We start from the raw sequence: 19,983 nt of genomic DNA, 5'->3' as shown, positions 1-19,983 counted from the left end.
GTGGGGTCAGAGGTCGCGCTCGGGAAGTCTCGGCTCTGGGTTTTAGCGCTGTGCAGTCAGGAAGGGAGGGGAGGATAGCGCTAGCCCGACTGACTAGTATCTCGGCTGATTCGTGTGGGGTGGAACGGATGACAGAACGGGATGGTGGCTAGTGGTGGATGATGGGATGGTGGTTAGGTTAGTGCGTACTGCGTAGAACGTAGCTGAACATGCTTTTTTCATGGCAAACAACATGCAGCATAATGTGCGGGATTATGCCAGAACTCATACAAAAAGGAACTAATATTTCGGCCGAGGGAGTGGATGAGTGCCGTGACAAAGCAGGACAATGCTGCCAAAATCGGGATGCTTGTTTGCTCCCATTTAAGTTTTAACCCTAACATGCAGCGCTTGATCCGAACTTGAGGTCCCCGACTGACCTTGGACCTTAAAATCGCACCCGTCCGGTGCGCCACCTTTTCTTCAGGGGCGCTCTTCTTGGTTGTATCTGTTCTTACCAATAACTAAAGCAAATCGAATGTATAATAAAAAGGCATACCTCAAACACAGTTTAATTCACATCCGCTCGTGTGCATACTTGTTTTTACCTATACCTTCTCGCATCATAATATATCACTTCAGTGCTTAACCTTCAACGGAATTTTGGGTTTTCTGCATATACCCCGGCTGAGGGGGGGGGGGCGATTACGACCCCTCTCCGTCTTTTTGCCCCTAATTGAGCTAGCGCCTTGCGGATAAAACTGAGCGCGTGCGTCGTATGAGATGCAGCAACTGGTACCCGAGTTGAATGTCTCAGGTTCACCGATAAACTCTGCGGTCAGTATAAGTGCTCCAAGTCGCGGGATCGGTTTTTGGTAAACAACTTCACCTTAAGTGGTTACAGAGCCAAGAGTTTTGCATGCTAAAACGCGTCGAATAGTTTACGCTTTGTTTTTGTTGAGGTCAATTTAAGGTGTTTACCTCAGGTCATGTCAGGGCAGAGCCACTCAGGCCACGAGGCTGACTCAAGGAGGTCATATCGCTTCTTCGATGCGGTAGGTCCTTACAAGTCCATTGGTGGCTTCCCGACTCGCTAGCTCAATTTGATCGGGACTTTTTGGTGAAATCTCCTGTGACCTTAGTGACGTCATAAATGAAGTCGCCTAACTTTAAGAATGGAAAAGTGAATGCTGGGGCTTGCAAAAATTGTATAAAATCGCGAATGCATGCGCTTGAGACAGCTTTAGATGGCTCCCGGCGCCAAAATAACAGTTTTCATATTTCCCAATTGATTAATAATCGTGAGGTTGCGTGACCGACCTGACTTCAGGTGACTCTTAAGAAAAATACGAGATAGCTACATACAAGTTGTGAGGCCTCTGGGAGATAGTACTAGATCATATAAGCTTCATTCCCCGTTGAAAAGTCCCCTGGCACGAAGGGTGCTGCGACGTCGCGACATTTTGGGGCCTTACAGAGGTTCACTTTTGACGCCATTGGTCAACAGCCTGACCTTAACCTTCGCACTTGTAGGAGGGTGTCAAACAGACCTCCTACCCTCAGTTTTTTCGCAAATAACTCGCGCAAAAAGCGGCTGATTGCGGCGAAACTTTCATTACCCTCGAGTTATTCAATATTACGCCTACCCTATAATTTGCATGACCCTGACTCAAAAGACCTTTGACTTGTGACCTGTTTTCCGAGACCATGTTTGGCCGGAATCGCGTTTTGGCGTATTTCGAGTAGAACGCGTTTTATTGTCTTTTTGTGGCTTTAAGCGATCAAACATGTGATAGGATGTTGATCACATGGATTCTAATGGGTTTCAAGGTCACGTGAAGATCAGTCAGGTCACTGACCTTTGATGACCTTTGTTCACTCTTTCGAGTTCTACATGTTTCTAGGGTAGATTTTGGAGTTGATTTCGCATTTAGAAACCGTTTGAACATTTAAGAAGTAGTTTTGGTTCACTCGTAACATGTGACCTGACCTGACCTGACCCGACCTGGCCTAAATGCCCGAAAACATCATCTGTGATCAAAACTAACTTGAATTTCGTGATCAGCACCCCGCAAAACCCTATAACAGCTTCACTTTACGAAGCTCTAACAGGTCCCAACGAGCGTGTTGCCCGTCACGAGAGGAAGCCGATGATACCCAATTTTAAGGTCCTAGGTCATCGGGTGACCTTCCAGGTCAGGTCAATGACCCAAAAAGCGGGAAAATCGGGACCTGTTAGAAAGTCGTAAAGTGTGGCTGCTATGTGGTTTTCCGGGGTGCTGATCACGAATATCGTATTAGTTTTGATCAGAGATGATGTCTTTAAGAATTTAGACCAGGTCGGGTCAGGTCAGGTCAGGTCAACCGGTAGGGGTTGTGACGGGTATTCGTAATACGTGTCAACCGCCTCTGACAGCTTCGTAACATGTTACGAAGGCACCAAAACTACTTCGTAAATGTTCAAATGGTTGCCAAATTCGAATTCAGCTCCAAAAACTAGCCTAGAAGCATGTAAAACTCGAAAAAGTGAGCCGAGGTCACCCGAGGTCACCAAAGGTCAATGACCTGACCTGACCTTCAGCTAACCTTGAAACCCACCCTAATGTATGGGAGCAACATCAAATCACATGTTTGAACGTTTGAAACCACGAAAAGCTTGCAAACGCGCGGCTAATGCGAGCCGACATACGCCGAATCGCGATTCCGGCCAAACATGGTCTCGGAAAAGAGGTCACAGGTCAAAGGTCATTTGGGTCAGGGTCAAAAAAATTCAGGGTAGGCGTAAAATTGATCAATGCGAGGGTACTGAAAGTTTCGTCGCGATCGGCCGCTTTTTACGCGAGTTATTCGCGAAAAACCTTAGGGGGGGTTGCATCAACCGCCCCTGTGCTGGCGAGGGTTAAAATTGGGTATCATCGGCCTCCTCTCGTCACGGGCAACACGCTCTTTTTCCGCGAAGCTCTAGCTCGATTAGGGGCTGAACGGCAAAGGGGTCCAACGGACCCTCCTCCCCCTCTTTACGATAGACGCTGGCAAAACACCAATATGGGCGAGGGTGAAAATACTTTAATACAGCTGCTGTCATAAAAATTCAGCTTGAACCAAAGGTCAGGCTTGCCAAATTTCAGCTCTCGCAGCAATCAACAAAAATAATCATGTGAAGGCGGCACCCGCCTCCCCCCCCCCCTCTCGGCCACTGCCAGCGAGGTTGCGTATCATACATGTTACAAAGCATCATATCAAGATGACACACCCCAGCAGCCTGAACAAAAACTTATTACCCACGCTAGTCTATCGGCACCATAGCACATGGTCGAGACTGTCTTCAGCCACGGACGCGCACTCGACCAACCCTCTGAGCCCGTTGACTGCGGGTGACCTTGACATGTCTAGCCTGATCGGCGGCCGGCCGCTGTCGTGCGGTCGTTACACGCGGAGGGGAGAGAGACACAAAGTTCTACGTTATAGCTGACCTCTGACCTTTCCCTGCGCCCTGGTCACCGACCCCGCTCCATGTCGCTGGGCGGGGGCATGGCGGTGGAAACCGGTTCTAGCCTCTACACATGCCACCATTCTAACCCTCCCCTCCCCACGCTACTACGCGGCGTGGAGTACGCTCGTGCGTAACTGGGCGGAGCAAGGGGTCACGCGATACAGGGGCGGAACTGGTTGCCCTCCCGCTCGCCGAGCGACCAACGACTAATACCCTGGAGAACCGTACCTCCCTGACATGGGAACGCGTTCAGGCTGAGACAGCAGGCGATGCCGACATGCAACTGCTTGCAAACATGGTCGAACAAGATCGGGTGCCATCGCAACCAGATGACTGCCAATGGGACGAGGTTGTCTTAGTGAACTCCGCACCGTTGGATTGATTGCGCTTAAAGTATGGGTTGCTGTTATATATTAGTAGCCCCAACTTAGTAGCGAAATAGAATTTAGATTAAATTAGTAGAAACCAATGTAATTATTATGTAACAGATAAAAGCCCAAAGTATGGTAGTAAAATATGAGTAATTATTGTAACGTTTGGTACAACTCTGTTTAATTATTAGTCATTCGGCCCTAAGTGTGTAATCACCCCTAGGAGAGTCAGCATGCGGACGCTGCGGCAACACCAGCCACCTGAGAGGAACATGTCCTGCAGCTAACCAGACCTGCTTCTTCTGTGGCATCACCGGACATTTTGCCACAGTATGCCGCAAGAAGCGCTCAACCCAACAGCAGCAGCCCGACACGGACACATCGTCAAGATCACGCAGCAGACAACGCCACCGGACCGAGCAAGTAGATGTCACTCCGGTGTTCGTCAGCAGCATTCATCGGGATCTGAAGGCGCCGAAGATCTCCGTCAAGATTGAAGATCTCCGAGGCACACTCCTCGGCTGCACCGAGGCCACACCTGACTCGGGAGCTGAAATCACAGTAATGAGCGCAGATACCGCGCGCAAGCTCGGCATGGAAGATGTGGCCCTCGACAGGCCGCCCTGCATCAACTTCACTGCAGCCAACGGACAGTCTATGGAATGCATCGGCACCTTCAAGGCCATCATCCATCTCAACGGGAGGGCAGCTGATGACACCGTCCACGTCTTCAAGGAATCGCGAGGCCTTCTCCTCGCGTAGTACACGGCTAAGAAGCTTGGCATCCTCCCGGACCACTATCCAGAGCCGGCTCCTCGTCAGCTCCAACAAGTGAACACCAGGTCGGCGATCGAAAAGCACGACGCTCAGCCAGTATCAATACTGAAGAACAAGAGCGTGCTCCTGCAGTCACAACAGCAGCGGATGCAGCAGCAGCAGTCACAGCAGCAGCAACAACCACAGAAGCAGCAGCTACAGCAGCTCCGAAGTGATCTCCTCACCGAGTTTGCTGACGTCTTCACATCGAAAGACAACAGCGTGCCGCTGAAGCCGATGACCGGCCCTCCAATGGCCATCCACATCACCGAAGACGCCAAGCCCTTCGCAGTACGCGCATCTCGCCCGGTGCCGCGCGCATGGCGGGACAACGTCAAGAAGTAGCTGGATGACATGGTTCGTCAAGGAATCATCACGCCACTGGGCGACGAGCCATCGGACTGGTGCCACCCTCTGGTTCTGGTCTCCAAAGCGGATGGTGGGGTCAGGATCTGCGTTGACCTCACCAAACTCAACAAACACGTGAAGAGACCTCTGCACCCACTCTCAACTCCAAGAGAAGCAGTCTCCAACATCAGTGTGAACGCAAAGATCTTCTCCACCCTAGATGCTAAATCAGGTTACTGGCAGCTACCTCTCCAAGAAAGCAGTCAGCACCTCACGACGTTTATCACACCGTGGGGACGCTTCCGGTTCCTGCGAGCTCCCATGGGTCTAGTCTCAACAGGAGACGAGTACGGCCGACGCGGAGACTTGGCGCTTCAAGGTCTCATCAATGTCGTCAAGGTGGTGGACGACATCCTGGTGCACGACGAGACGCTAGAAGACCACGCACAGCACCTCCGGGCCGTGCTCACTCGGTGTCGTCAACATGGTATCACCATCAACGAGAAGAAGTTCTGCTGTGCACAAGATGAAGTCGCCTACTGCGGCTTCAACCTGTCATCTGCCGGGAGACAGGTGGACCCGGGCAAGATCACGGCCATCACGGACTTCGCTAAGCCAACAAACATCACCGAGCTCCGGTCGTTCATGGGACTCGCCCAGCAGTTCAGCGACTTCTCGTCTGAGATATCATCTGCCGCTGACGCACTCAGAGGTCTGCTGAAGCCCAGCAACGCGTTCGTGTGGACTGCAGACCACCAGGAGGCCTTCAACAAGGTCAAGACTGCACTGTCATCACCGCCAGTGTTGGCACACTACGACGCACAGCTTCCAACGGTTCTTCAGACTGATGCTGCTCGGCTGAAATGACTCGGGTACGCCCTACTTCAGCAGCATGGCGAACACTGGCGCCTCGTCCAGTGCGGATCACGATTCCTCTCCGATGCAGAATCTCGATACGCCATGGTGGAGCTGGAACTGCTGGCTGTGGTGTGGGCCCTGAGGAAGTGCCGGATCTTTCTTCAGGGTCTGCAGCACTTCAAAGTCATCATCGATCATCGACCTCTCATTCCGATCCTGAACGACTACACTCTGGACGCCGTCGAGAACCCGCGCCTTCAACGTCTGAAGGAGAAGACAGGCCTGTACAACTTCACTGCCATCTGGCAGAAGGGAAAGGAGCACGTCATTCCAGATGCGCTGTCCCGTGCCCCCGTCGAAGAACCGACTTCAGAAGACAGCCAACTCACACAGGCCGTTGAGTGTCATGTCTGTCAGACAGCCAGCATCACCATCAGCGAGGTGTCTTCTCAGGAGAAGCCGTCACATCTCTCGGATCCACGGCTGGAGGATCTGAGAAAAGCAGGTCAAGAGGACACTGTCTACCAGCAGCTTCTATCTGCAGTCACCAACGGCTTCCCCTCATCCAAAGAACAGCTGCCGCATCATTTACTTCCATACTGGAGTGTGCGACATGAGCTTTCCTCTCAAGATGATCTGATCCTGAAACGGCGTCGAATCCTGATTCCATTCTCATCCCGAAAGGACACCATGAGAGCCCTCCACGATGCTCACCAAGGAATTGAGCGAACAAAACGACGAGCTCGCCAAACAGTCTGGTGGCCCGGCCTGAACAGCGACATGATCGACGTGGTCGGCAACTGCACCACCTGTCAAGAGCATCGGTCCAGCCTACCTCAGGAACCGATGGCTGTCGACCCGCCACCAACGAGGATCTTCGAAGACGTCTCTTCAGACCTCTTCTCCTATGCAGGAAGGTGCTACTTCGTCTACGTGGACAGATTATCCGGCTGGCCAGTCGTTCACCAGCTTCCACGAGGCGACACAACGAGCCACCAGATCATCAAGGCACTTCGAGACGCCTTCGTCAACCTCGGTGTACCAGTCAGGCTTCGTACAGATGGAGGGCCACAGTACAAGAGTCGAGAGATCGCCAGCTTCCTGAAACGCTGGGGAGTACACCACGTCGTCTCTACTCCGTACTACCCACAGTCAAACGGGCATGCGGAGTCGGCGGTGAAGGCTATGAAGCATCTCATCTCGAAGACGACGGTAAACGGCTCCCTGGATGACGACTTCCACCGAGGACTGCTGGAGTTTCGCAACACTCCACGAGCGGACGGACGTTCTCCAGCACAAGTGGTCTTCGGCCACCCCATCCGGTCATGCGTCCCTGCTCATCGCCGCAGCTTCGCCACCGAATGGCAAGAGCAGGCCGAAGAGTGCGACTACAGGGCGTCGCTCAATCTCCAGCGTGCCCAGCAGACGTACGACAGCTCAGCACATCCACTGAAGCCGCTGAAAGCTGGAGACCACGTCTGGCTTCAAGACCCGATCAGCAGGCGATGGGACAACCTCGGCACCATCGTGGGCGTTGGTTACCATCGCGACTACCTTATCAAGATTCCAAGTGGCAGAGTCTTCTGGAGGAACAGACGGTTTCTCCGCCCATCGCTGAAGACGCCCGACAACCCGGAGAAGAAGACGACTTCCTCGCCATCACCGAGCGCTGGGGTGCCGGCGCGGCAACGTGTCCGGTTCCAGCTACCGCCAACGTCAGATCTTCGACGGAGCCAACGTCCCAGAAGAGCACCGACCCGCCTGGGCTGGGAAGACTGCAGGACTGCTCAGCCAGCAGTCTCGAAGAGGGGGGAGATGCTGTGACCGCGCCCAGCCGGTCGGCGAGCCGGGCCGCGCCCGTCCGCCAGCCGCCCGCTGCGCCGGCCGGAGCGCCGCGGACTACGGTCGCGCCACGGTCACGCGGCTCGTGGTGCCCGCTCATTGGTGCGGGCACGTGGCGTGACCGAGCCGTGCCCGGTGATTGGTCGGTTGCGTATATGTGAGGGCATGTCGTGCGCTTGTGTGGGACGATGGGCAGTTGTCATCGGGACCTGATCAAATACACACGACTGTGGTCACAGCGGCTCTGCACTGGAGGGACGACGACATCACAGTTTGGTACAACTCTGTTTAATTATTAGCCATTCGGCCCTAAGTGTGTAATCACACCTAGGATCGCAGGTTTCCGGTCTTCAATGCGATAGCCCCGTGCCGTACACTCGTCTTTAACGTGTCTGATTATATTACAAATCAAGTCAAGCGACTGTTTAGTGTTTCAATACGAAGAGTGCAGTCACGAGAGTGCTAAACAATGGGAGACTGATCGGTCGTATGCTGAAGTGCCGAGCGATCTCACTCACAGAGTGCCACGAGAGCCCAAGGGGCCAGTGATCGTGCCGCGACCAGTCAGCAGCGCGGCGGCCGAGTCTCCTGCCAGGGCGCAGCCGGCTGCTACGCCGGCCCAGGAGGTCGCCACGGACACCGCCCCCACCGACACCGAGACAGCAGAGGCGGACGCAGCTACCGAGGAGCAGCCGCGAGACGCCGTGGCAACCGAGGAGCAGACGCGAGACGCCGAGGAGCAGCCTGCCCAGGCCACTGCCGGCGCGCGGCGAGACTCGGTGGAGCTGCCACCGCAGGCTCCACTCCGCCGTTCATCGCGACCGCGCGCGCCAGTGCAGCGGATGAACTTGTACATAAACTGAACGCGAGGGTCCTGTGTAGAATAGTGAGTGTTACGTTAAACATGGGGGAAGAATTGTTATATATTAGTAGCCCCAACTTAGTAGCGAAATAGAATTTAGATTAAATTAGTAAAAACCAATGTAATTATTATGTAACAGATAAAAGCCCAAAAGTATGGTAGTAAAATATGAGTAATTATTGTAACGTTTGGTACAACTCTGTTTAATTATTAGTCATTCGGCCCTAAGTGTGTAATCACCCCTAGGATCGCAGGTTTCCGGTCTTCAATGCGATAGCCCCGTGCCGTACACTCGTCTTTAACGTGTCTGATTATATTTCGGTTGTAAATAGACAAATCAAGTCAAGCGACTGTTTCAATACGAAGAGTGCAGTCACGAGAGTGCTAAACAGTTGCTGACTTAGGGCCAGGGATGCGGAGCCGGAGCCGGAGCCGGAGCCGGAGCCGGCATATTTTGCCCGGAGCCGGAGCCGGAGCCGTGAAACAATATAGCCCGGAGCCGGAGCCGGAGCCGGAGCCGGAGCCGTCAAAAAAGGAGGCGACTCCGGCTCCTTTTCTTAAGAGGAAGCAATTATTTACCTAGTTCGGTTTGACAGTACAAGGCGTAAAACAATGTGGTATTCAAAATAGCCTTGTTTTACAAATACAGAAGCAACGTGTACCAATCCCATCGCCTTTTTTCTTCCACCCGTATTTAATTGATCGCATAGGGGATGTGCTGAGTAGAAGCCGCAGCCGGAGCCGCCGGAGCCGGATCATTTTACTCGGAGCCGGAGCCGCCATGACATTTCACCCGGAGCCGGAGCCGGAGCCGATTTTTTCTCCGGAGCCGGAGCCGGAGCCGGAACCGTCAGAAATTTCCACGGCTCCGCATCCCTGCTTAGGGCAATGTTTATATTTCTTCAGATCAATGCCAGCTAGACTGGGGAGGCCTGTCTAGTGTCTACCATCATCAACTCAGGGCAAAAGGACGCTGAAAGACTACACTTCACCTACCAAGACTCTTCTACATCTCAGAACACGGTAGACGCACATAAGGAAGCTTCTGATGGCGGCGGCGAAGTGAGCGAAGAGACCGCGCTATCAGACTCCATCATGGGGAAGGAAGAGAACCAAGTTGACAGTGATGTTGAAACACTGAGGGTGAAGGTAGCTACTCTAGAGAAAAAGCCCTGAACTAGACTAGGTGCAGGGAAAGACAATTGAAGATGACGGTGCAAAGTCTAAAAAAAAGCCAATCGTGTCATTGGATGATGCCCCTTCAAGAAGCTGGAAGATGTGTTTCCGTCCTACATATCCAGATTCATCAAGCTGCAGGCCAAGCTGACGAAGCCACAAGGACGGCGATTCGGCGATGGTGAGCTGATTGAATGGCTTACCGTGTATCCCATGGGGGCTAAAGCCTATCGTCGTCTCAGCCGTGTGTTCGTCATGCCGAGTCCCAGGATACTCCGGAGAAGGATGGAACACATAAATATGTTTCCTGGCTTTTAAGATGTTTTCTTGGAGCACTCAAGGAGGAGCTTTCAAAAGCTCCAGCAAACGAAAAAAATGGTCGCTTTCTTCTTTGACGATGTTCAGCTAGCTCCCAAGCTGACATACCTGCGCGGAGCTGACTACATTGAGGGTACCGAAGGCTTCGGGTCTCTGGGAAAAATCTGCAGAGTGGCTGACCATGCACTGACCTTCATGGTGCGGGGCATCAACAGCCAGTGGAAGTAGCCCGTAGTTTTTTTTTTTATAGCGTTGGTCCAGCAACAGCCGCTGTGTTGGAGTATCAGCTAAGTGCGTGCATGGTCAGGTGAGAGACAGGTGAGACATGCTGGACTTGGAGTTGTCAGCATTGTCTCTGACATGGGGAAACAAAATCAAGAGCTCTTGGGAAAAAAGCTCGGCGTAAGTGAAGATCGCCCGTACTTTGATGTAGATGGAAAAGCTGTGATTGCCATGTATGACCCACCGCATTCGCTGAAATGCCTTCGAAACTGCCTCAACAAACATGATATAAAACAGAAGATGGCAGCACCTACGACAGTTCTACGAGGCACACAGCAAACGGTCTGTGAGAGCTGCTCCCAAGCTGCGAGATGTCCACATCGTTCTGGGTGCATTCAAACGTATGAAGGTGAAGTTGGCATCTCAAGTGTTCAGTCGTTCCGTGGCGTGCGGAATGTAACTGTATGCGGATGTTGGTAAAGAGAGAGAGAGAGAGAGAGAGAGAGAGAGAGAGAGAGAGAGAGAGAGAGAGAGAGAGAGAGAGAGAGAGAGAGAGAGAGAGAGAGAGAGAGAGAGAGAGAGAGAGAGAGAGAGAGAGAGAGAGAGAGAGAGAGAGAGAGAGAGAGAGAGAGAGAGAGAGAGAGAGAGAGAGAGAGAGAGAGAGAGAGAGAGAGAGAGAGAGAGAGAGAGACAGACAGAGACAGACAGAGAGAGACAGAGTAACTGGTCAAATAATGTAACTGGATGCCTTTACTAATATGGCCTTTGTATAAGATTGCTTGTTTCTAACCATACTTTGGTATTCATAACTTCTTATGCAAGAAAGTTGTTAACATCATGAGCACCTATGAGCTATGATCCCAATGGATCTCACGACAAAATTGGGGAGGCAGATCTATGATCCGAGTGGATCTATCGACAAAATTGATGGGTCAGATCTATGATCCCAGTAGATCTCTCGACAAAATTGAGGGGTTGGATGTATGATCTGAATGGATCTCGGATCGGGATCCATGGGATCGGATCTCAGATCCATTTTCCCGGATCCAAGCACATGTCTGGAAGTCAGGAAGTCGGAACAGATCCCAGTAGCTGATTGGCTCTCACGTCTACCGAGAGAAGGCTCAGTGCTGAAGTCAGAAGCACCAGAAGACGAGTGCACTGTCTGTCTGATCGGACAACTGGAGTCGCTGAGTCCGGTGACGGCCGCAGCGATTCAACGAGAGACTGCCAGAAGCCCAATCCTGGCGAAGGTGATGCACTTCGTGCACAACGGCTGGTCAGAAGCCGTAAATGAAGAGCTACAACCATTCAAGATGAGGCAAACCGAACTGACCGTGGCGCGCGGATGTCTGATGTGGGGATGTCGCGTCGTGGTTCCGCCGAACCTGAGATCCAGAGTGCTGAGCGAGCTGCATGCCGGACATCAAGGAATGGTGAAGATGAAGCAGCTCGGAAGGATGCACGTCTGGTGGCCGAACATGGACAAGCAGATCGAGGCGGAAGTCCGGAACTGCGAAGGCTGCTGGCAAAAGCGAGCAGAGCCACCAAGCGGAGATCTGCACCCATGGGAGTATGCCAAGGGACCCTGGCAACGGATACATCTAGATTTCGCTGGTCCTGTGGAAGGTCAATTCTACGTGGTTGTCATCGACAGCTACTCGAAGTGGATGGAAATCGCTCCAATGAAGACCATCACAACAGAGAAGACGATTGAATACCTGCTGAACCTGTTCGCTAGGTGGGGACTGCCTCACCAACTGGTCACGGATAATGGTCCACAACTCGTCATCAAGGACTTCGAAGGGTTCTTGGAGAGGAACGGAATCAAGCACAGTGTCACAGCGCCGTACAAGCCGTCCACTAACGGAGCTGCGGAAAGAGCAGTGGGTTGTCTGAAGAACCTGCTGAAGGCCTCAAAAGGCAAGAAGGTCAACATCCCGAACTTCCTGATGGCGTACCGCAGCACGCCACAAGCGTCAACAGGACGTACACCGGCGGAGTTGATGCTGGGCAGGCCGCTACGAAACCGCCTGGACCTCCTGAAGCCCAACCTCGCAAGTGAAGTTCGAGAGAAGCAACAGGAACAAGTAGAAAGATCACAGAAGGGAAACGACAGAACGCTCGAAGTCGGCGAATCAGTCCTGGTCCGCGACTACCGAGGTGCACAGAAATGGAGAGAGGGAGACGTCATCGAACGACAAGGCAGTAAACACTACCTAGTCCAAGTGCAAGACGAAGTGTGGCGTCGACACGTCGATCAGATTGTCTGTCTGCCAGGTGTCCGACCTTCAGTGACTAATCTGTGGAAGGAGATCAATCCGTCTGAGCACTGCAATCTCCCAGCGCAAGACGCACCAGCGGTGCAGCGGGAACAATAGAACATGGACCGCCACTGCATAGCGCTGTGGAACAGTCGGTAACTTCAACCGGTAACCGCGGGCTCGTGCTGGAGGAAGATGGGATCGCTGCAACACAGTCACCAGAAGCAGCGTCAGCAGCGAAGGCGAACACTGAACAAGAGACTGTAGGTCCTAGGGCACGTCCAGCGGACGTCATCCGGAAGACCCCAGAACTGCGCACTCATCCCCAGCGTGAGCGTAAACCTGTGGTGCGCATGAACTTGTGAAGTGTTGTTTAGTGGGGAGGAGTGTTGTGTATTAGGATGATGTCTCTTGTGACGTCATTTACTCTGCCTGGATTTAGAAAGTGTGCCTCATATCGAGAACCTTGGAAGTTGTTGTTCTTGGCCTTGTGTAGTATGGAAGAAACGTTCTGAGTAAAAAGGAGTCTTTGGAGTCAGCCAAAGGCATGAAGTACAATCGGAAGTAGCAGAATAAGGAAAGTACAGACCACTCGATACACAACAACAACTATGTGACTGCCTGCCAGCTGCTGAAGGAGAGGTTTGCGAGACCGGCAGCCATCATCTTTGCACACATCGAGAAGCTGCTGAAGCTGGGAAGCAAGGACGAGAAGGAACTCAATATGATTCAAGATGAGCTGCGATGAGAATGAGAAAGATGAGAACATACGATCATGTTCGCAGCCTTGAACGCCTCGGGATCACCGGTGACCAGTACGGAGTAATTCTCACGCCACTGATCCTGAGCAGGCTGCCAGTGTCCTTCAGACTGGAGTGGCCTTGAGATTCTGCAGAGCGTGAAGGTGACCTCTCCTACCTCCTGGAGAGTCTGAAGCAAGAAATCGAGAGGGAAGAGCGCTGCAGGACAATAGCAGGATCTGCAGTGGAAGCTGCTGGTGCTGAGGAGTCTGCCCGGGCTCCCCGTGGGGGGAGAGCCTACCGACAACCTGCTGCATCAGCTCTCCATGCCTCGTCAGCTCGCGGCAGCCGGAGGGCAGCCGCTGGAGCTGATGATCTGCCTTTAAGATCTCCAACAGCGGGACCTTCACGACCATGGACTGCAAGACCATCACCCAAGTGTGCTCTCTGCAGCGAGACACACCACACAGCTGAGTGTCGAGCTCTTGACGACTTCGTTAAGTCTAGAAAGTCTAGAACGGATAAGAGCACGATAAAGCAAGAGCAGTGTCTTACGATCCGCCCCGTAGTAGGTACGCGCAACACATTTCAAAACGTTCATAGCTCGAAAACATCGGTCGCAGAGCTCTCTCAAGTGAGTACAGTAGGTAAGACGGCTGATTTACCATCCTAAGAAACTTCACCTCCGGCTTGACAGGGATCACTGCACCCATTGGCCATTAGCCTGATAAAGAAGTCAGGGCAATTACGGCGAAAACGGCAAAAGTGGACACCTACAGTTTTGGCCGTCGAAAATCGTAGTCCGTTAGCAGGTGAACTTTGACGCGCGCGTTATCTCCGAATTCGATGGGACTACAGACGTCGTGGAGTGGTGGACGCGCGCTGAGCTACTGTTTGAGCTTCGTGGCGTGGCAGACAGTGTGGGGTATTGACGTGAGAAATGTTCAACGCCGGGTGACACTGCCAGCGCTGGTAGTGCCTGTTCGTCCGACGGGTGTGGATGTGGTGATTGGGATGAATGGCATCACTGCATGGGGCGGCGTGGCTGTCCGGACGCCGTTACACGTTCAAGTTGGCCTCATGGCCGGCGCAGCGGCGCGGCCCAGCCCCAGCGGCTGGCAGAGCGGCGGAGTGCGGCCCCGCGCCCTGCAGAGCGGTGAAGTCAAGTCCCGCAGCCGGCGCAGTGGCGGAGCGCGGCGCTGGAGGAAATTATGTCGTGACGAGCGGGAAGAAGCTGTTGGTGGATGCCAAGGACTTTAAGGCGGAATTTGACCCTCACGATCGTACATGGATTGTTTCGTGGAAGTGGGCGGATGTGGCGCCGTCACTGTGGCGCCGTCACGGTCGGCGGGTCGCGACTCGCGGTTGTGGACCTCCGGCGTGCGTACCTGCAGCTGCGGCTCGACCGGCGTCTATGGCCGATCAGACGATGATCATAAAAGGCCAGATAAATGCGCTGACACGGGTCGGCTTTGGCTTGCACGTGGCGCCTTCTGAGAACGGTGAGTCTCGAGTCTACAAAACTCTACACTCGCCCAGGGGGTACAGGTAAATTTTCTAGTGGACTCTGGCTCGGAATGTTATATCATTACTATGTGTAAATATGAGCGTCTAACTGGTGACACTGCTCATTCTGGTTTGCGTCGAGCTACAACAGCACTGATAATGTATGACGGGTCTCGTTCGAACAACAGATTTATTGTCTCTGAAACTTATCAATCAAGGGACGGGTCAGACAGTGGTGCTCCACTGTCGTGTAGTGGATGATGATGTGCTCCCTATTATCAGTCTGTCGACCTCTGTGTCTCTGGGTCTGATCAGTGTCACAGATGTTGATTCCCTGGACTACATTCCCCGAACAGACCCCAGCGTGTTCAGCACATGTTCTTTGATGCTCTCCAAACGACTCCGTCGAGGTCAGAGGCCTTTGCAGACCTCCAAGTGAAGATTGCCTGGGTGTCACACTTTCCATGCAAAAGTGGACACAGGTGCAGATGGCAGCATCCTGCCAGCCATGTGTATCAAGAATATACCCTCAAGTGTGCACCTCCGAGATGACAAAACCAGGATCACAGCATACAACGGCACGGACATCAACCAACCCGCAACCACCCGCAAAGACTCTGACTCCAGACTCGGAAGACAACTTCAGGGTGCTTTGGAAGTTGAGTGCTTCTTCAACGGGAAAAAGGTCAACACAAAAGTTCCATGTGGCTGACTGCGAGGGTCCCATCCTGGTTAGTCTGTCAGCATGTGAGAAGCTGAGCCTCGTCCGCCTAAAACAGCAGGTGCACATGGTGAAGTCAAAGGTCAGAGATGAAGTGCATGCGAAATCATCACAGACACTCAGCAGCTAATCAAGGAGCAACCGGACCAGTTCCGAGGACTGGGCAAATTTCCAAGGAAAGCCTCAATTGAAGTGGACCCAACATTAAAGCCTGTGGTGCATCCTCCAAGGAAGTGTCCCATCCACCTACGAGATGACTTAGAAAGGAAGGTTAGATACCATGTAGAAGATGGGCGCCATCAAATCCATGCAAGAGCCCAATGACTGGGTAATGGGTATCCAGCCTGGTCATAACGAAGACACCAGACGGAAAGCTGCGGGTCTGCCTTGATCCAAAAGACCTGAACAGGGTCATAAAGAGGCTACATCACAGAAACATCACCACTGAAAAGATCACCCACCAGCTGGCTGGGGCAACAATCTTCTCCAAGTTAAGCCCCGTGCACGCTACTGGGCCATCCAGCTGGAAGAACCTGATATTCACCAGAACCTAACCTAAACTGGCCCCAAAGGTCGCCTAACCCACATAATCAGATGTGCCATGCCTATAATGAACCTAAATAAAACATAAATCACACCAAACTAGTTGATATTGTGACCCTTAGTGACCTGGCCTCTGTGACCTGAACTGGTAGGGTTAATTTACCTATAAGTGACTTTAAAAAACAAAATAAGTATGTGTTAGACAATAAGTCTCCATCGATGATTTTTAATAGCATGCCTTTGACTCGAGTTTACAACACTTCTCTTAGAATGCCTGCAAACGGTGAAAAAGGCGAACTTTGACCTGACTTGTGACGTCATCAAATGAACCAAAGTCAATGAAATTCGGTCCTAAGGTAGTTCCCCGGTGGGGCTATCGAACGCCGTTTGAATTTTGAAAATCGACCGGTAACTTTCCGAGACCTTAGGGGGGCGAAACGCCCCTCCCCCATTACGGGTGGTAGGGTCCGGCCATGGGCGTCGCCTTCGGGGCAGCCAGCAGAGGCCGGGCACCCCCCACTTTGCTAGAGTGGGGAGACTGCCCCCCCCCCCAACTTTTTCGCGTTCCGATAATCAGAGCGACATAAATCAAGTACTGACTATCCGAGCAGCAGCTAGGTAAGTGCTTGCCATATTTCATCACGATTTTTTTTTTGCAAAGAAACGCATGGGGAAGGAAAAGCCTCACTTACCATGCTTCAGTCAGCTAATGTTGCCTTGCCCCCCCCCCCCCCGCCCTCCCCCAGGGCCTCGTCTAACATATTAAAGGGACCCTCCCACCTTAACATTAGATTTGAGTTGAGATAGCCAAAATGGGGTCCCTGGCTCACAATTACCGGTTTCGGCACTCACAACATCGAGAAATGCCTTAAATCGGAAATATTGAATTTCAAAATTGCAGCATTTTGATTCAGAGGGGCTAATGCATAGGAATACCCCTCTGAATGTGTGACGTCAGCGCAGATATCTAACGATTTTTAAATGTTTGACTAAAACGTTTTGTAGCACGCGGTGGTATATGCTGCTTTGCGCGCAACAAATGCCGCACTTTCAAATAAAGTCGCTTGGAACAGCGGAGATCCCAAAATGTAAACAAAAGTAAAAGTCAAATATCTTGAAAACCGGTGAGTATTTTTCGATGAAATTTGGTAGATATTTGTTTTTGCTCTTTCTGAACCGAGCCACATCACTTTCATGCCAATTCATTAACTTTTTTGAAGGTGGGAGGGTCCCTTTAACTAGGGGCCAAACATCCCACAGTAACCGGCCTGCCACCTACCCCCTGCAGTGGGAGCAAAACTGTTACCACTGGGGGGGGGGGGCGGCAAAAGCGAAAAGGCAAGCGAATTTTTACTGCGAATTGTCAGTGCACACAAAAGCAAATATGTAAACGAAACATGGATACAATGTGAGCACATTGATATATTCAATTACCCGTGACTGTTTTCACGTGCTTAATTTTTTACCCGAAAGCCTTTTTCGCTCAGCAATACCTACGTTACATTTCGTCTTTTCAGGCGACCCAATTCCGTGTCCCGGATATTCTCCTTAAAGTATCAATCTATTGTTTCTGTCCTCGGGGCGTCGATCTGTTGTTCCTACCTATCGCCGTCCTGACTACGCGACGTCCAACTTCTGGCTGGAAAGTCAACGGTGCGCGGCGAGAGTAGCTGCTAATCGTAATGACGCAGGCTCCCATTCTGGGTGATCGTAAGCGCAAGCTTGGTGGCCCATCTCTGGGGACGAGAACGGACAGTAACATTAACTGACAACTGGGCTATCTATATGTTATATGTATAAAGAAGTCCGCATGGGGTCTCGGAGGGCATGACACCCATTAGGGTCCCAATCGGCCTAAATTGCACTTCTACACTGGCCCCTAATTGTCTAAGACTACAGCCACCTCGAGCGCTACCGCTTTCCCACCCGGGGGCAGCAACAAGGTGAGACCACCAGCCAGTGGGTTTCCATGCTTGACCAGTTTAGTTGACCAGACATACATGACCAGACCATTACTTGACCAGACATAGATCGACCGAATGTTTGAACATCATGTGTGTCAATGGAGTGCATAGTTATTGTGATGTGATTTTGTTCCCACTCATCCATGTTAACATTTTATATCTGTACTTGTTCTCATGAAAAGCCACACTAGTGGATGAGACGCGATGTCAATACAATACAATACAATACAATACAATACAGTTGTTCAGCACGGTCCTCAGAGGATGAATTTATCAGGGACCAAGTGATCGAGAAGACCATAAGCTCCAAGCTGAAGCAGCGGCTTCTCATGGAAGGGTCAGGTCTAACTCTAGAAAAGACCCTGGTGCTGGATGACATCCTCGAGTCAGCAGAACGAGAGGCAAGAGTGATTGATGGAAGGACCAGCCGTGCCTGTACCTGTTCAGGCCCTGAAGCCAGAGAGGTCTCAGCGAGGAGGGACCAGGCGCCGACGCTCCGGCCCGGCCTCAGCCCTGCAGCAGCTGAGACAGCAGCAGCCTCTCCCACCGCAGGAGCAGACAGCAGGCCCTGAGTGCTGGGGCTTCGGGCGCCCTGGACACCGAAGAGGTGACTGGAGCTGGTCGGGGTATGGTAGAAAGTGCTCCAAATGCGGTAAGCCGAATCACTTCGCCCAGCACTGCGGCGCTGGCGTAGTGTCACGTGTGCACTGTGCAGGTGCTAGCGGTAGGGGCCAGCGCCATGCCCCTGACCCTTGACGCTGTGGCAGAGGGAGTAAAGTAACTCTTACTGTGAACTCCGGGTCCCCAGAGTCTAACCTCCCAAGGGAGTCCGTGAAGCGTGATCGATCTCGGGGCAGCTGAGGAGAGCCTGTGTGCCTACGGGGGGAGTATGCTGGAGATGCTGGGAGTGAAAGATGTGGAAGTGTCATGCCGTGGCAAGACGGAGTCGGTTAAGGTGTATGTGGTGCCGTCAGGACGTGCTCTGATGGGCCTAGACCTGATGAAAGTGTTTGATGTTTGTATCGTGGGCAACCGTGTGTGCAGTGTGTCCACCAACCCTACCTGTGTGTCCTCTCCCGAGCCTGCCCAACCTACCAGCCCACCAGACGAGCCACCAGCCTCTCCGGGGGTCCAACCTGCTATCCTTGGCTAGCGGGTACCAGCACCGCGTGACAATTGACCCAGGGAAATCACCAGTGCGTCAGCCACTGCGCCGCCTGCCTTTGGCTGTGCCTGAGGCGGTGAGTGACAGGATCGATGAGTTGGAGGCCCAGGGTGTGGTTGAAAAGATAAGCGCGTCTCCCTGGATCTCACCACTGCAGTGGTGAGATTACTGCACCACTGCAGTACGACCAGTGTCCTGGTCGTTGGCAGGAAACGGGACGGTGCCATCCGCTTCTGCGTCGACATGAGAAGGGTGTGCCAGGCGGTCATCACGGATGGACATCCTCTTCCGAGGATGGAGGACATTCTCGATCGGCTGCGTGGTTCGCTGATGTTTTCCAGGCTGGATCTGAAGGACGCGTACCAGCAGCTGGAGCTGCATCCGGAGAGCTAGGAATTGACGACATTTGTCAGTCACAAGGGTTTGTACCGGTTCCGTCGAGTAAACTTTGGTCTGGCGAATGCCGGCCCTTGCTTCCAGAGGGCAATGACGTCTATGCTGGAGGGCATCCCGGGAGTGGAGGTGTACCTCGATGATATCATTATCCACGCACCGTCCCAGGCAGAGCATGACGCTCGCCTGAAGCAGGTGCAGCGGCGGTTTGAGGATTACCGCATGAAAGTAAACTGGTCGAAGAGTGCCACCAGCCGCCGTGACATTGATTTCCTCGGTTACAGGATCTCAGCGGCCGGTGTGCAGATCGAACCAGGGCGGATCAGTCCGCGGCTCCAGAGCCACAGGACGAGAAGGACCTCCGTGCCTTCCTGGGAGCCCGCCGGAGGACTGTGGGAGCGT

General features: G+C 52.6%; 1 protein-coding gene across 1 annotated transcript; it reads left to right on the top strand.

The window, feature by feature from the left end:
* Window positions 1-11,601: 11,601 nt before the first annotated feature.
* Window positions 11,602-19,581, top strand: LOC122394011 (uncharacterized protein K02A2.6-like). Its single transcript, XM_043390534.1, has 2 exons — window positions 11,602-12,242; window positions 19,398-19,581. The coding sequence occupies exons 1-2, from the start codon at window positions 11,602-11,604 to the stop codon at window positions 19,579-19,581; spliced, it is 825 nt and encodes a 274-aa protein (XP_043246469.1).
* Window positions 19,582-19,983: the final 402 nt, after the last annotated feature.

This window comes from Amphibalanus amphitrite, unplaced genomic scaffold (genome assembly GCF_019059575.1).
Source record: "Amphibalanus amphitrite isolate SeventyFive unplaced genomic scaffold, NRLGWU_Aamphi_draft 000568F_arrow, whole genome shotgun sequence".
Lineage (NCBI taxonomy): Eukaryota > Metazoa > Arthropoda > Thecostraca > Balanomorpha > Balanidae > Amphibalanus > Amphibalanus amphitrite.
The sequence above is the reverse complement of the archived record's forward strand: the minus strand, read 5'-3'. Positions and strand labels throughout refer to the sequence as shown.